This window comes from Poecile atricapillus, chromosome Z, assembly GCF_030490865.1.
Source record: "Poecile atricapillus isolate bPoeAtr1 chromosome Z, bPoeAtr1.hap1, whole genome shotgun sequence".
In the NCBI taxonomy this organism is placed as follows: Eukaryota; Metazoa; Chordata; class Aves; order Passeriformes; family Paridae; genus Poecile; species Poecile atricapillus.
In genome coordinates, this window is record NC_081289.1 from 84177043 (window position 1) to 84194345 (window position 17303).

Here is a 17303-nt window from a genome sequence, read left to right on the forward strand (position 1 = left end):
AGAAGAAATTTGTAAAAATTATTAAAAAAAAAATATTCTGGATAGGTGAAATGAGTCTTTCTTGTGACTGTGGCTTTCATTTACTAAAAAAGCTGAAATACAGCACACATTTACAGTAATATGATCTTCTTAAATGAAAGGTTTCTTCACTTTAAATGTAAGATCCTTCCAAAGAATAACTTTAAAAAGCTGAAGAAATGGTCATGCAACATGTACTTCCTTGGTCTTTGGGCTGATTGCAAATGGAAAGCTTGAAAATTACTGGGTTTAAGCTCTTGGATTATATTTTAATTTTCCTTAAAGAACTTAAACATTCAACAAAATGAATGATCTTTGGAGACCTACTGGGTTGTTTTTATCCTTAAATGTATATACTTCTTTTTTCTCTTTTATTTTTCTTAAATCAATATCCATTTTTTGTTTTCAAAAGCTAAAGCTCTCTATTTAAACTTGGGTCAGAATGTGAGTCAAGATCATCTTTATTCTTGTGTCTTTGTCAGAATGAGTAACATCTTTGGCTCAGGTAAGTCTCTCTTATTCTTTTATAGAATTTCAAAAACTGAATCTCATTATTTCTTGATCTAAATTTTACTGCAGCTTTGAAGCTGCCTCAATGCTTTTGTCCATTCAGACTATTCAAAGGATTATAAAACTGGAAAGGTGGAGAAAAACTGGTAAATTTTTATTCCTATTCACTTTTCTCCTTTGGGATTCTGCATCATGAGTGAGACAATGGCAGATTTTCTTGAAACGTATGACTGTAGGATGTTTACTGTGACCCCAAAATGAATTAAGAAAAAAAAGAGTGAAATATTATTTCCGATTAACACAATGTCCCCACATTTCCTTTAATTTTTTTTCAGTCATCTTCCTTTGAACTCACACATTTTTTCACTCGACTTTTAGAGAAAAATTAAATGAGTCCTCAAAAATATTCAGGGTGAAAATTATGGGTTCATACAGAAACAAGTATGGTCCTCTTCACATGCTCACCATTTTTTCTGGAAAATATGAAGTTTGTTTTAAAATAAAAAGCTGAAACCCTCTACAGAACCTGAGGACATATGAGCAGAGATATGGCCATATATAAAGAAGCATGCCTTAAAGTACAAAGGCATTTTAATTGCTTAATAGTCCCTCCTTAATTTCATTCAGAAACCACAGTGGTGTTAATAAGAGTTCTTTCTAGTTTCTCATCTCCTTTGTGTTGTCCACCTTTACCTGTTCTCTCTACCTGTTCCTTTTGGAGAATGGATCTTTAGGCCAAGTAGTGCTATCAGGAAGTGCTCAAACTGGCAAAAGATGGTTTATTTCCTTCAATTTAAATCTCTTGCTTTTCTACAAATAAAGAGGGGATTTTAAACTTCCTACTTTTAGTTGCTATCAGAGTAGGTCTCTGTGTATATTTATAATATTCTTCGCTCCTAATCATATATTAATTTCTGAAAGGATTGCATAGTTACAATATATTTTGTAATTGGACTGTGGTACAATTACTGTACTGAGGGATGCAGAAGGGAATGAAGTGCTGTTTCTTACTGGGATGGCATTCCTTTTAGAAGGTGACCTGTCTAGCTTTTACACTGTGTAGTAATATGTGATTTGAATGTGATCCAGTTGAAGGGTGGCTTCTTTTGTTAGATTTTATTTTGTGCATGGTACTGTTCTTGCAAAGCTAATACAATCATGAATAAAAAAACCAAAACAGATTACATGTCTCCATGAGGTAATAGCAGTTATATAAATATAGTAAAAGATATTGAAAATTATAAACGTATGTAAAAAAATGCTAGACTTCTCCCATTGTGAAGACTTATGTGAAATGTAAATTTAAGTAAACTACAGGACTGCTGGGAAGTAAATGACACCCTCCAATAACCATTAGTCATCAATTTAGTTATCTTGTAACAATTATATTATTTTACAAACAAATAAGCAGAATATGAAATTGTCGTGGATAAGAACATATTTGATAATGGACTGGTTTTCTTGCTTCTAGCAACCTGAAATTTCACATATGGGTGGTGATTAAAATGTCTTCAACCTCTCCCCATGATGCTGTAATTCTGCATTATAAATACCATAACATTTTCATGTTTAAAAGACTGTGACCCATTCTCTCCTATTGCTGATTTCTCTCCTGTGTACTGCATTTTTTTTTCCTCCCCATATTCTGAAACCTTTCTATGTATGTATACAGAGCTGCATTGAGGTCCATTTAAAGCCTGAATTATTGTACTGATTTTATTTTTCTCATCAGTACATTTGTACCCATTTTGTTTTGCTCTGGATTTAGGAAAAGGAAAATGCAGTTGGTTAGTGGTGCTTCTGGGAGGTTGCTCTTATCATTGGGGATGGTATGTAACAGTAAACTGCTGCTATTTATCTATTTAAAGAAACACTTATTTCATCATTAGAAATAGATCTCCTTCCATACCTATTTTTCCCATTTTTTATTTTCATTACAATGTGGCATATTAAACCAAAAAATTACTATTTTTAAGGGTGCAGCCTTTTAGTGATATGGCAAAACAAAGACCTCGTTGTAATTTACAAAACATTTAATAGAGTTAACGGGGGCCATGTACTCACTTGGTGGATTAAGCTTATACTAGTGTGTGTCCTGGCTTCCAAATTCATCATCTGATACATGAGATAAAATATTTCACGCTAGAAGCCTAGAGTTCATTTGTTGGGATCTTTTTACTTTCTCCTTTTCTTGGCTTGCCCTGTCTTTTTATAAGCCTGAATAACAGATATAATTATGTTGCATTATTTCAGACCTGAATATGACCTTTTAGGGATTCCTGATATCAGCTGAACAGTTTGCTCAGCAGATTATACCAGCAAAGTAAATTAAAATTTAAATAGGTTTTTTAATAGAATGTTTTGGATGCTGGAGTGTTTGCTCATAAAAATTTGTGGGACAGATCTATCTATAAATCATCCTCACATGAAAAATGGAAGTGAAACCTTTAACATGATAGAAAATAAAAGTGTATTCCACACTCACAATGGTTTTAATTCTAATCTAAATGGACTAGTCTCTCAGCTTGCAAAGGAAGTCAGACCCTGAGCTGTTTTCTCCATGGAAGGTTCTGATGTACTGCCCTTTAAGTTATGTTAGCCTTGAACCAGCAAAGCAAGAATGTTTCCCAAAAGTCACATTGTTCCATACGGTATGTCAACATTCTCATTAAACCCGCAGTGGAACCCACTGAATTAGTATGGCTGGAAGAGCCAGAGAGAAATTGTTTCATTGTTTGTAATACAATTCAAGGTCTAATACCTCAGCTCTAAATTTATACATTTCTAAAGAAAAAGAATAAATGGAAGAGTAACATAGTAAAAGCTGATGTAAACCATTAGATGTGGAATTTTTATCTATCTTTCTAGTTGTATTGTCTTCCTGCAACAGTCTGGAGCAGGCCATATAATGAGATTGCATTTGGTGCTCTCCTACCTTCACTCCTGTGGCAAGGGCAAGGTTGTTTATTTAATACCTAGCTTCCAGACCTACCTCAATCCCCCAAAGTGGTAGGACTAGTAATCATCTGGCCTGTATTTTTTAATCAGATTCTTTAATTCTGGACACTGGAGATCAGAGGCAGCTCTACCATGGTGCTGCACTAAGGAAAATATGTTGAGGATGCTGAGGATGCAGTGTAAGAAGCTTATATTGATGAACAGCCAGACAGGATGAGGGTCAAACCCAAAGACTCAGCCACAACCTTACCCATGCAGGGCTGGTGAAAATCATGAAACTATTCTAATATCCCCTACAGCCTGGACAAGCTACTTTGATCATGCCTGTCATGCTGCATGACAGAAAATGAGTTTGAAAACAGATGAGGTGGAAGGTCCTTGTATTTTGGTAAGAAAAAAATAACCCTGGATACAATCAAAGAGTGTATAAAAAACCTAAAAACAACAATAACAAAAAAAGGTAAAGTAGGATAAAAGATTCCCAGATACATTTATCCAGAACAGCTGATGGAAGACTTGGAAAGATGCTTTGATTTTGCCCTCAAGTATGAAACAAAAAATATTTTCTCTATATATCTGTATATATTATGTATATCTTTGAAAAACACAGTGGAAGAGACAGAGGACTTACAAATATGCTTAAAATAAGCTGTAATTGTTCTTGACCCAGGGATGTTTTCTGTACAGGTATAAGAACCAGAATACTACTCAGCAAATTGCAAGGAGCAGAGATAGGTTTTAGTTTTATCTATTCTTCCACTAATCCTACAGAATTGAGTAGATAATGATAGTGACTGCATCCCCTAAATTCTATTTCTTTTCAGAAAGCTTTAGACAACGATGAAAATAATTGTGACAGATTGTGAAACACAGAAAATTTTTGGTTGTTTGGTTTGCTGTGTTTTTTTCCCTTTTAAAATGATCCATATATATTTAAGTGTTGCCAGGATGTGAAATGTACTGCAGTCACTAACCAGGAACAACCTTATCAGTGTGATGCACTGCTAGAGCTAAATATGTTTTTGTCCTGCCTTCCTGAATCCTATTTTTTTTTTGTTAAGGACCTTTAGCATGGAACAAGAATTTTCAATATAGACAGTATGGTTGGAAATCTGGACTCAGCTGACATCTTCCCCTTGAATGAAATCATCAAAAGTAATGAGTGAGTGATATTCTAAGCAAAAATCAACCATTCAGGTTGTGTTGTTTTTTAAACAATGAAAATTATTTTTATGTGAACTGTATAAGCCGACAGTGTCTGAATAAGAATCATCAGAAAATGTCAATAAATGTAGTTAGTAAAGGATGTAACTCCAATAAACACAGTGGCAACTTCATTACATTTTGACTTGAAGATTCTCTTCTCTTTGGAAGCCTGGAGGAAAAAGACTCAGGATACCACCAGCTTCACATCACTTTCCCAACAGTTACATGGAACAGCAGCTGCCATACTGGAGGAATCCCAGCGAGTCTGTCCAAGAGGAGCTGTACAGCCACCAGCCATATTCCCTGGGGTCCCATCACCAGCAGGAATCCTGTGTCTTTGGAGCAGTCATTAATGTTCCAGCCAGTACAGCTCTGAGTGACACATTATCTTTCAGTCTGAAATGTCCCTAGGACAGGTGTATTTTTACTGCTGGAAGGAAAGACCAATGATATGCAAGATGGAGAGCAAGAAGTTTCACAGGACAAGAATGTTCATTTATGCAGAGCTGCATCAGGTATATGCTCAAAAGAAAAAAATTGACAAGAAGTCACAATGTTCAACAGTGTGAGAAAGAGATAATCAATAGATAGAGCAGACTACAGATGTGACCTTTCATGGCACTGATGCTGATGTAGTCTTAAACTGAAAAAACCCAAGCTTGCTTCTGTGGATTAAACACAAGGAAATGCATGTAGAAGATCAACTTTCTATTAATAATCTTATTTTTAAGTCTCTGGAATTTTTTTTTTTTTAAAGTGATGAAGGATTATTCATTTTGATACATTGTTTTTCCAACAGATAGGCAATTAATTGAAATGGTCAATATTTTTTCTGAAAGTATTAATCACTGTATTTTAGTTTCTAATACAAGATCATATTATTCTAAGAATTGTCATTCTTGGATGTGTTTGATTCAAATGAAAACATATGAACCAGAAGTATATGTTTACTTGATTCAAAAATACAGCTAGTAAGCTGGTCTTTTGCTTCATTCAGTAAACATCCCTGTCAGATACTTTTCATGTGTTCTCAAAAACTCCTAGTGATGTAAATCCCTAAACTTTATAATAGATTCTGCTACTGTTCCATTATAAATTTTTTTTTCCAGTGGCACAGTTTCATTTTGTAACATAAACATTCAATAGTTCTTTATATATTGACATAATGGGAATGACAAATAGTCTATATATGCCCTCTTCAATTAAAACTTTTTTAATAAGAAATTTGTGACAGTGCTAGGCTGCATTTGAAGATGGGTAGAAAGGAAAATAATGTTTAAAATTATTACAGTGTTCTTCTTAATATCTCTAAATAAAGGCATTTTCATTTGAAATAGGTTTTGGATTTTTGTGAGCTTTTTTGGAACAGAGGATTCTGTTCCATCATGCTATGGATGAGACCACCAAGAAAAAAATAATTATTTTGTGATGGTTGTGGAAATGTGGTAGGACCAGAATGTCAGAATGCCTTACAGCCCATATTTGGTCTCTCAGAAAGCAGTGCATATCTATACAGAGAGAGGAAAGAAGAGAGAGGGTAGATTTTTTTTTTTTTTTTCACGTCACACATGCATAGTTGAACACTATATTATTTTCTATTTCCTCCAACTTACATCGGCTTCTCTGGAGGGAACAAATAGCCACAAAGCTGGTCTAAAACCTAATTTACAAGAAACCCAGTAGTTCAGATAAGGAACTTGCAGGACCTTAATCTGTTACACATCTTTTATCTTTTTCATATTTTTATCTTTTTTTGTCAATTTTATTTTTAATCTTTATTCAGAGAAGATAGTTAAGAAACACCTACATTGTATTGAAATGTTATAGTATTTGCAGGAAAATGAATTTCTGCTTGTGGAACCAATGGGTTTGGTCTGTATACTTTTAAAATTACAAAAGTGTAGTTTAAAGCATTCTGCAAAATCTTGCTATTCTCTAAATTTTGTAGTAGTCTTCAGAGAAACAGAAAAGATTACAAGATCTGTTTCAACTTACCACTCCAGAACTTCCCAGCTGGCAGAGAATTTCTTGGATTCAGGCACTGCCCATGAGATAGTTGGAAACTGTTTTTGCACCCAGTACAGTTCTTGTAACTGTACCCCACACAGGTTGCACAGCTCCTGTGGCAAGGCTCACATTCTCTAGAGATGCCATCAGCAAAGAAGCCGTCTCCACACTCATTCACACAGGTGCCATCTGCAATAAAAACAGAGCCTGGAAGCATTATGACTCCTGTCCATCCCTCTGTCTCCAGGGACATTGTCTGTCCTTGGGTAACTTCATGATACTTGTATCCCCAGTAGCCTTATGTTACATATTAAGTTCTGCACTTTTAAGACTGGTTCTGAGAGCAAAGGGCGAGAAAAGAAGCGCACAGTTTATTTTCAGAAACAGCACTCACTCCTCTGCCTTCTGCTCCTGGGCTGTGCTGTCTGCAGCACGGACAGACAGCGGGACAGAGCTCTCCTTTGCTGTTTGTTTTTAGCCAGCTGAGGCAGAGAAGATCCCCAGAGTGTGGTTTTTCTTTTTCTTGGATCTGTGCAAACCTGCTCTGGACTGAAAACCCAGACAGACCCCAGGAGCTCACGCCTGTGGCCCACCAGGGCCTGGGCCTTGGCACTTTGCAGCGCTGAAGGGACTGATAAGAACATAAGTGAGCTGAGCTACACCCCACGACAAGGGCTTTCTGGATTTGCCATCTCTTCAGAACTGCAAGAGGTTTTATTATTTAATATTATTAATTTTTTATGCTTGTAGATACTTTGCTTGTTAAATAAACAATTTTTTACATTTTTCTTCAGAAGAAATCTTTTCCCGAACCAGTTCAGAGAGCAGCTACTTGAATTTGTTTCTGGAGGGATCTCATTCGAAAGTTTTCTCCCAAATTTGCCCTAAACCAGGACACACATGAAACATTTTGCAGCTATAAAAACTCTAATTTTTTAGCATGAAATCTAAATTCAGTTCAATTGCATATGAGAAACTTCACAAACTTCAAACAAATCTGCAATTAAATTTACCTCTAACTTGGCTTTAATTAATATACTAAACATTAGTACATACAAATTTAATGGAAGTCCATGCCTGGGTAAAAGTTTTATGGTTGAATCCAAACAATTTTACTGGCTTAATAAAAAATTCACTAGATGCCCCTAAGTTTTTTAGCTATACGCAAATTTTTTTAGACATATGCAAATTTATGGAATCTCTAGTTTCTGCTGAATATGAAGTTAAACTCAATTTTAATCTGATTCAGGCTAAGGTTTGGCATATCTCATCAAAAACTCTGGAAGTTGCAGAACTTATGGCTTTTTGAGTTTTGTCTAATTTCAATTAAAAAAATCACAGACCCACAACTCAGAGTTATCCATGAGTGTGATGCCACTACTGGGCACTCTCAACAGCCAGGGCAAGAGAATATTATAGCCTCAGGAATTTCTGTGATTAATTTTTGGCACCATGTCTGAGCCAGAGCTGCTTGATTTATGGCTTCTTTAAAAAGCTAGGAGATTCCTACTCTTGTGTGAATCTGGTTTGGAATTTAGTGGTTTTAACTGAGCTTTTTTCAGTGTTTAAAAGTCAAAATAAAACTGGACTTGCAAATAGTAAGGAAACATTTAAATGTCTTTCTTTAGTTAAAAAAACCCTCCTTTCACAAAGTCTGAATTGAATACAAATTTTTTTAGGCGTCCAAAAGAGCTGAAATTTAAGTATATATACCCTTTGAACCAAACTACTCTACTGGGTAACATAATCACCTTACATTAACACAAATGCCCCATTCTGCAAAGAGTTAAGTCACTTCAGCCTCCACTGTGCCACAGAACAGATTTATGAATTTGAGAGTTTGGATCAGTATTTTTCTAAAGAAAATGTCTAAAATATTTTTATGTAATATGCCATTGTTTGTACTTTGCTTACCTGAGAGATAAAAGCCTTCCTCACATGAGTAGCACCCATCCTTGTCACAGCTATCACAGTTGCTAGGACAGCCTCTACACTGCCAAGAACTTTCATCTCTGTAGGTATTTTCTGGACAGTCTTTATAGCAATGCTGCTTATACCTGTAAGATAAAGTAGAATATCATTAGTAAGTTTCTTTTGAAGGTCATTGAGTTTATTTTCTGTGTGTTTCTAGGAATGGTAATGATAAAGCATGATCAGCATAATGAACAGAAATTATTCATATAATGAAGATTTTTTTATATTATGAGTATATTTGTGGTTATGTTGTTTATTCAACTAGCAAAGACATGTTTCCTAATGTCAGGATTCTTAAGTGTGATTAATTTTATTTTATTTTTTAAAGGTAAGCAGAAACCTCAATACATGCTTCATGAAGAATTATTATATCATGATTGTAAAGAGCTGATTGCTTATAAAAACATAATATCCAACGCCTTTGTTTATAGAGTCAACATCATTAATATTTTCTTTTCCAATTTTTAGAGATCTATAAATGCTGTCTTTGAAAATCAGTAATGTTCTTTTCTTCCATTTAATTTAAGTTTTTAATTACTTTTTTATTCCTTTGCATAAACTCCATACATTTATAAGTCTTATGAACTTCACATATCAGAGCTAGACACAATATACTAAAAGCAAATTTGTTCCAAATCCATATGCACTGTTTAGCATTTTGACACTTTTTGTTCCATTTTCCTCTGTTCTGATATACAAAGGCCCCACCAGTCCTTTAAGTTTTAACAGGTCTCAATACTGAATAATTTGCTAGCTTTCCAACATTTCCCAAGTCTTTTTCCCATTTCCTGTCTTTCAGACAAGCAAATTAAAGGATGAGACAACATACACAGCACAGATCTATATAGTGAAGTGCATATTTTACTTCAGAAAAATGTGTAGTCATGAAGAGCTAGTTATATACAGCTATACTTACATGTAATAGTTTTGAAGGCATGTTATACAGATTCTTGGATCATCTGAAATTAAAGATATAAAATTATTTTAAAATAATTTTCAGAGTAAAAACCAGAAGGCCAAAAAGAACTTCTGCTACACCAATTTTATGTTAATATTTCTTAAAGTAAAATTATTACAGCCAGAAAAAGAACATAATTTTCTCTGAATCTCTCTTCACCTTTATTTTGAGATGAAATCTTCCACAATCAGATCCTGGACTGTATTTTCATAGTAACCTGTGGCTTTTTAGTCCTCAGCATAATCCAGGTACCTGGAAGGAGCTAAGTACTTAGGAAGTGATGATCTGAAAAGGAGAACCTTAGCAGGGCCTCAGATTGGGTCAAACGAACTGTTAAAAGGAGACTGTGACTTACCTGACACAATAATTTCATCATATGTCTTTATTCATTGCAAAGATAATTTAAAAACTTTTAACACCTCTAAAAGCATACTTTTCAGACATCTAAGTAATCAGTTTAAATTTCAAAATCCTGAGCTAGACATTTCTATATTTGGAGAGTTGGTTGTGGTGCAAGTCTATTGGGTAAACTTTTCCACCAGAAAACTAATTTTTGTATTCCAAAAAATTGTTGAATTAACAGAAAAGGTGTTATGCAATTTTTAAACCTCTTAAAAATATGGATTTGGCTCCAAAAGTGAGGAATTTTTTTTTTATAATCTCTCTTCTATTGTCTTCTACTCATAGAAGAATGGAAGGAAACTAAACAACTTGGGTGAATGCATTTATAAAGAGAATCACAGAATCACAGAATATTCAAAATTTGAAGGGACCCAGAAAGGTCATTGAGTCCAACTCCTGGCACTGCACCATCCCCAAGAGTCACACCATGTGCCTGAGATGTTGTGCAAGCACTTCCTGAACTCTGTCAGGTTTGGTGCTGTGACCACTGCCCTGGGGAGCCAGTTCCAGTGACCAGGCACCCTCTGGGTGAAGAGCCTTTTCCTCATAGCCAACCTAAACCTTCTCTGACACAATTTCATTCCATTCTCTTGGGCTGTCACTGGTTACTGATCACCACAGAGAAGAGGTCAAAGTCTGACCTTCCTCCTCATGAAGAAGCTGTAGCCTGTAGACAAGTCTTCCCTCAGTATCCTTTTCTTTAGCCTGAATAAACCAAGTGACTTCAGCTGCTCCTCATAAAGCCTCCCCTCCAGATCCCTCACCATCCTTGTGGCCCTCCTTTGGGTGTTTTCTAATAGCTTAATATATTTTTTATATTGTTGTGCCCAAACTCGACACAGTCCTCAAGGAGAGGCTGCGCCAGTGCAGAACTTTCCCTTGTTGAACTTCACATGGTTGGTGATTGTCCAGTTGTCTAGTTTGCCGAGGTCTCTCTGCAGGACCTCCCTTTGATGAATTCAACAACTCCTCCCAGTTTTGTATCATTTGTGAACTTGCTTAGTATCCCTCCCAGCCCTGCATGCAGGTTGTTAATGAAGTTGAAGAGCACAGGGCTAAGATGGAGCCCTGGGGAACCCCAGTGGTGACAGGTCACCAGTCTGATGTCACCCCATTCACTGTCACTCTTTGTTCCTGACCCATGAGCTGGTTGCTCACCCAACCCATGATGTGTTTATCCAGCTGTGTACTGGAAGTTTTGTCCAGAAGACTGCTATGAGGGACTATGCTCTTCATTTCTGGAAGAATTGAAGAGAACACTACCTTCTCACCTGAATCAAGGAATCATGGAATCAATAAGTTTGGAAAAGACCTCTGAGATAAGTGACTCCAACTTTTTACCTAACACCCTGTCAACTAGTCCATGGCACTAGGTGCCATGTCCAGTCTTTCCACAAACACTTGCAGGGACAGTGACTCTACCACCTCCCTGGGTAGTCCATTAGGTCTAACCACCATTTCTCTGAAGAAATTCTTCCCAACATCCAACCTAAACCTCCCCATGTGCAGACAAAGACCATGTCTTTTCATCCTGTTGATAGCTGGCTAAGAGGTCAATCTGCACCTGGCTACAACCCCCTTTCACACAACCGGAGAGAGTTCAGAAGTTCTCCCTGAGCATCCTCTTCTCCAGACTAAACAATTCCAACTCTCTCAGCTTCATGGGGTTATTGTGGCCAAAGCATAGGATCTGGCAATCGCTATTTCCAGTGTCCTAAATTCTCTTTTCATTAACCTTGAGCTTCTTGTTGAAATATCACTGTGAAAGCATTAGTGGGCAGTATTTTGAAGGCTCTATTAATCTTTATTTTTTGGTGAGATCCCTGACTTGGGCCCCAAGGAGGCAGCAAACATCCCTCAAAAGAAGGTCTGGTCTGCAGATGGTTTAGATTATATTTGTTTTAATGTATGTTTTCTTCAGTAATTCCAGCAGAAAGATTCAGCAGTTAACATTTCTTGACTGTTTTGATTCATGAAGCTTCTGAACTGCAAACTGTTGAAGGAAATACAAGCTTTATTTGTATATGTAATTTCAGGGGTATGTTTGGTCAGTGGCTTCTGAGCTAGGTGAATTTCTGGTCTGATCCAGTAGTTTTCTTCCATGCTGTTATTTCTATGGAGAACTTTAAACTAAAATCTGGAATATTCTTACAGAACTCAACATTCGGTCTTGTATCTTAAGCTTTTCTAGTGGTTTTTCCCAAGCCTGGATTTTACACAGGAAGTAGTTTATTCTATCTCAGAAAAAGAAAAAAATCAAAGAAAGAAAGTTTTTTTCAATACATGCACCATGTATCTTCAATGTGCAAGGAAATTCTTTTTTCCCTATCCTCTAGGAAAGACAACATACTCTAATGTAATGTTCTGCCTACACTGAAATGTCAGGACTGAAAATCAGAGAACAGTTCCAAAAATCACTGGGCATTTTTTTCTGCACAGTTTGCATATTATCACCACAGAAGCTTGTAGAAAAAAGTCTTATCATCTGCAAATCTAAAACCCCTTCTGCAAGACCAACCTCTTGCGGAAGATTTACTCTGAGATAAAAAACTATCCTTATCATAATTTTCTCTTGAAAGCCAAGGTCTATTCATCATCAGGGGTAGTTTGAAGAAATGAAGTTTTTCTTTCTCTTTCTTAGGTTGCTATGGGAACCAGATCAGTTTTCACTCATTTATCATGTAATGATAAATCCATATCTGTAAGCCTAGGTCTGTTCACAGTGCTGCTCTCTCAGCTGCCTCAGACTTCCTTAAATCTTCTCCAAATACTCTTCTTCTCACTCCCACAGCCTTATAAACTCTGTTTCTCCATTCCATCTGTATAATGCATCTTGTTGATCATTTGTGTATTTTTTATTCTCACTTTCAGCCTTTATAGATTTATGCTTTTCACATAGACCTTGTAACCCCAACCAAACTAAACAGGTTCTTTCTGACCTTTGAGAGTGGCTCAGGCTTCACCTTGCTAGATCAAAGAGGCTAAATGCCGCACTTGGGCCTAAATGCCTCTTTAGCAGGTCTTTATTTCAGGGACATGGCTCCTTGGGTCTTCTCACTATTAATTTCTTTTGTAAGGTGTCTTTGAAAAAGAAAAGTGTTATAACTCTGCGCCCTACTGAGGAGTACTTTACTCTCAGTGTTAGCTTTTGAAAACTCCTAGTGCAAAGGTTGCAAAGCCATATCATAGTGCTCACTGTAGAAATTTGGATGGATTGAAAGTTGGTATATATTGTATTTTGCTGCATGGAGATGAGGTATTCTGTAGGAATAAGAACTATTCATAACATAAGAGGTTTTAGCTTCACAAATTGGGTGAGTGGGAGAGAACTCACAAGTAATTAAGAGCTGGGTCAGGGAAGTGTGGCTCCTTGGGAAGATTGGCACTGCAAATTGAGAGGATGCCTGGCTTACACAATCACTTCTGAGAGGAAGACGATCATCCATTGATTCCTATGAGTTTATCAATGATCTGGGTGAGCTCCATGTGCTGCAAATATTTGCCTCCTCAATGAACTAGGAACTTCTATTTACTTAGCATTATTAGTTAATGGTGTGGCAATTTCTGCTTGTGAAATGTATATATGCAAGCCAGTAGATATGATGTATCAGAGAAGTTTGTCACTTATCACCTTAAAAGGTAGCTAAATTTGGTGTCTGTTCATTATGAAAGTGCAAAAGGGCATATGTAAATTATATGATTGGAGAGAGAGCTGAAATTATTTGGGAAAACACTATAGTCCACATATTTTATGTGTACTAAAATACCATATGTATTTTAAATATAAGAAATAGGAGCCAAGATTTTCATGTTCTTACATTTTATTGACTCTGAAATTATCTTTGAATAATTACTTTAAGTGGCTCAGAATCTAAAGTTTTACCTTATTTTTCCTGTTGTTCTGAGTGTTGGCTTATAGCCACAGGCTTTCTAAAAAGGAAAGTTTGGCTTTGAAGAAGGTGCTTGAAATTCATTATGGTTTTAAAAGTTTTAAAAGAAAATATGAATGCTATCCTGCTGTTATCTATATATGTGAGTAAGTGAACTCACATTGAGAAGGGGAAGGTAAATTCTGCAATGGCATAAAGAAAATCCTCTTCCTTACTGCTTTTTTTCAGCAGAACTTTCTTTATTCTTTCAACAGCTCCTTTTGTTGAGGAAACTGGATTTAATTTTCTAGACTTCATGATTTTACTGGCACCCACCAGAAAAAAAGACATTAAAATTTAATCAAAACCTGGTGGTCAAAGGTAATGAGGAACTTCAGCTTGCATCTTTCTGCATCAGAGAGAGCAATCATTCATTACTGCTCTAAAAAGTAACTCAGCATGTCCAAAATTTGGTTATAAGAGCTGAGGTACCAAAGGTATGAGGTATCATAAAGATTATCTTGGCTGTGTGGACTTGTATCCAGCTCACTTTCTTAGACACTTTGTCCAATACTGTGCTTGTGTTTGCTTGCACAGAAACAGGGATATATTAGAAGTTTTTGAGAATTTAAACAACAGTACTGAAGTCACCCTTATGCCTTGGCTTTTGCCTGTGTGAGAGTCTGCCTTCCAGGTCTCATGGGAGGTTGTGTACTAGGATGCCAATCTGGCTCCTGTGGCATCGAGCAGAGCCAGATGCACCCCAGAGCATGTGGGCGGGACAAAGCAGGGAGGTGAACCCTAATGTGCACAACCATTGTTTGGACACTGTGTATACAAAGCTATACATTTTCTGGGGATTAGTGCTTTCCAAGGCAATGTTACCATAAGCATACTGCAGGACTCGTCAGTGTCTGCAGGCAGAATGGTGTCTGTGAGCATTAAAGATTCTTTACATCACTTAAAACACTTAAAATATGAGTGGCCTCTGAATTAATGAAGTGAAACAGAAAGAAAATAATTACCTGAATTTAAAAGAAAGCATCATTTGTATTTTAACAACACAGACTTACCTGTCATTGATTAAATCTCTTCTCAGAGCTTCTATATGTGCTTTTAGATTTTCAGTGTTGATACAGTAAAGATAAATTGCCACACTGGTGCCTTCAAACAAAATCCACCCAAACTTGGAGGAAACCAAACAGATTTGACTACATTCCTTGAGGATTCCAGAAGGTCTTACAAACAAACACTATCTACTTTAGTATCCTCACACCTGGTGAAGAATAACCAGCAGTGTTACTGCGTGGGTTTTACTTTCTTCTCTGAAACGCCTGATATGGTATGCAAACTATGAAACCATTATAAAAGTGTGATACCTCTGTCTTCACCTGGATGTAGTGTCACTACTGATCAAAAAGAGAAAGTGCCCATGCAGACTTGCTCTATTCTGCTGGCACATGGCATCATGCCAGAAGGAATAAAATCTTACCAATTTTCTTGTCTGTGCAAAGTAGGAACAACATTGCCCAAGACTGCAGATGATGGTTTAATCTATTATTTGGTGCCTTGTGGGAATGACTTTTTTGAGCAAAACTCTTTCAGGCTAGTAGGAAAACAGGCAGTTCAGTTATCTTAATATGATTATATACCCCTCCTAAAAACTAGACTTCTGTCTACAAGAGAAAAATCATAATCATAATCTTTGTAATTTGTAGACAGTAGGAGAAACATTTGCATTTTGCTGCTCCTGGTTTAGAATGTTTAGAATTTAAAATAAATAAAAGTAAGTGAACCTGAGCTCAGACTAAACTGAAGAAGTTAATTATTTTTACTTCTTAGAGTTTACATTGAAGGATTTTAAAGCCCTTCAGAATGAGCAGGTGCTGAATGATTTTCTATGAGAGAATGGTCTTCAGTCAGCTGAGGATCATTAAATATGCGCAAAATATATTTGCAGTTGTATATATGAATAACTAGTTTTCAATATGTGACCTATATAAATTTTTATTCCAGTTTCTATGATTACTACATTCCTTTTTTTCTCGACTGTACTTTTACCTGAAAAGTTCATAGCATTGAAATTTTCCTACACCTTCTCTACAGTTCTTAGAATAAATTATTCAATTGTGTTAATGGGAAGAGAGGACAAAGACTGCAAGACACTCTAGCATCCACTTAATTTTAAAAGGGAATCTATAGAAAGAATATGAAGATGTGAAACTAAATGTAGCATATTCCTTATTTTCTCACCTCAAAATTTTAGTATTTTAAATTTTTTTTATGGCAGTGTAATTTCTCTAGGGCCTGGAAAATAATGAACTTCTTGTAAGAGGCAGGCATTGAAGTTTTTGCTTTTTAGGGTTTTCTTTACAAAAGTTTCTGAATATATCAGCTTTCTGATTAGACATGAGAAAGCCATTACTGTACTTATCTATAAATGAAGTTGTTAATATGCCTGAAAACTCACTGAATGTTAAGAGTGAAAACACAAGCAAATATCTCCCATATAATATAGGTAGATAGAGGTATCTACCATAGCTACCTGACTTATTTGAAGTTGAAGCTTACAGGCTCTGCCTTTTTTCAAGAATACATCATAGTTTCCAAAATTTGCTTGGGACTGTGTTTTTAGGCCACTACTATTCTTCTTCTCCAAGTAGAACTAACAACAAACCAACCTCTGACTCTCAGTAATATATGCATCATGAGCACCAAAGACTTTCCTTAATAGAATGCCTATAAATAAACTCTGGAATCTTAATACTTCTGACTTTACACAGCAGTGAAAACTAATGTGTCCATTCTGTTCATCCCTGAAGCTCTTAAAAGCCCTCTTTTATATCAGAACTTTGAGTGCAAGAAGTTGAAAGTATGCAGTGAATGTTATGGATTATTAATATTTAGGACATCAGTGATCCTCCCAGAAAAAAAGGCAAATGAGTGCAGCCCCTTTTTTTTGTATGTCAGCTGACCATGAACAGCCTTCCAGTCTCCTTATACATGCCTATTATGTTCATAACAAACTCTGAGTCACTTGAAATTACTATTTCTTAAAAAATGTTTCTATTTATACATTCTATATTTCTCTCTAATTCAAAACCCATACTATGCTGTTCTAAGTTTTGCAGAACTGGTAACTCAAATCCAGAAAGTATCTCAGCAATGGGTGGCAACCCTGAATGTGAGAGATACTTTTTTTGTGGAAAGGGCATATTTTTACATCCAAGGTTTTCACTTCTGGAACATGACAAAGGAGAATCCATGCTTGCCTGGAGGAGAGCACCACACCCCTTTAACAGACTCCCATGGGGCTGTAAGTGGTCACCCATGACTTCCCTCACTGCACTTTCTGCTTCTTAGTCTTTCCAGTCTCACTTTCTCTGGATATTCAGGTAGGA

General features: G+C 36.2%; 2 protein-coding genes across 2 annotated transcripts in view; one reads left to right on the top strand and one right to left on the bottom strand.

The window, feature by feature from the left end:
• The window catches only part of ARSK (arylsulfatase family member K), a 41644-nt gene extending 36564 nt beyond the window's left edge, over positions 1-5080 (top strand). Inside the window, exons 10-11 of the mRNA XM_058864248.1 lie at positions 431-523; positions 4548-5080. The gene's annotated coding sequence lies outside the window, so the exon portion shown is untranslated. The remainder of the gene's footprint in view (positions 1-430; positions 524-4547) is intronic.
• The window catches only part of PCSK5 (proprotein convertase subtilisin/kexin type 5), a 229289-nt gene that overhangs the window by 17208 nt on the left and 194778 nt on the right, over positions 1-17303 (bottom strand). Inside the window, exons 25-27 of the mRNA XM_058864245.1 lie at positions 9590-9632; positions 8614-8756; positions 6688-6888 (exon numbers count right to left, since the gene is read on the bottom strand). Of these exons, the coding sequence (XP_058720228.1) occupies positions 6688-6888; positions 8614-8756; positions 9590-9632 (387 nt within the window). The remainder of the gene's footprint in view (positions 1-6687; positions 6889-8613; positions 8757-9589; positions 9633-17303) is intronic.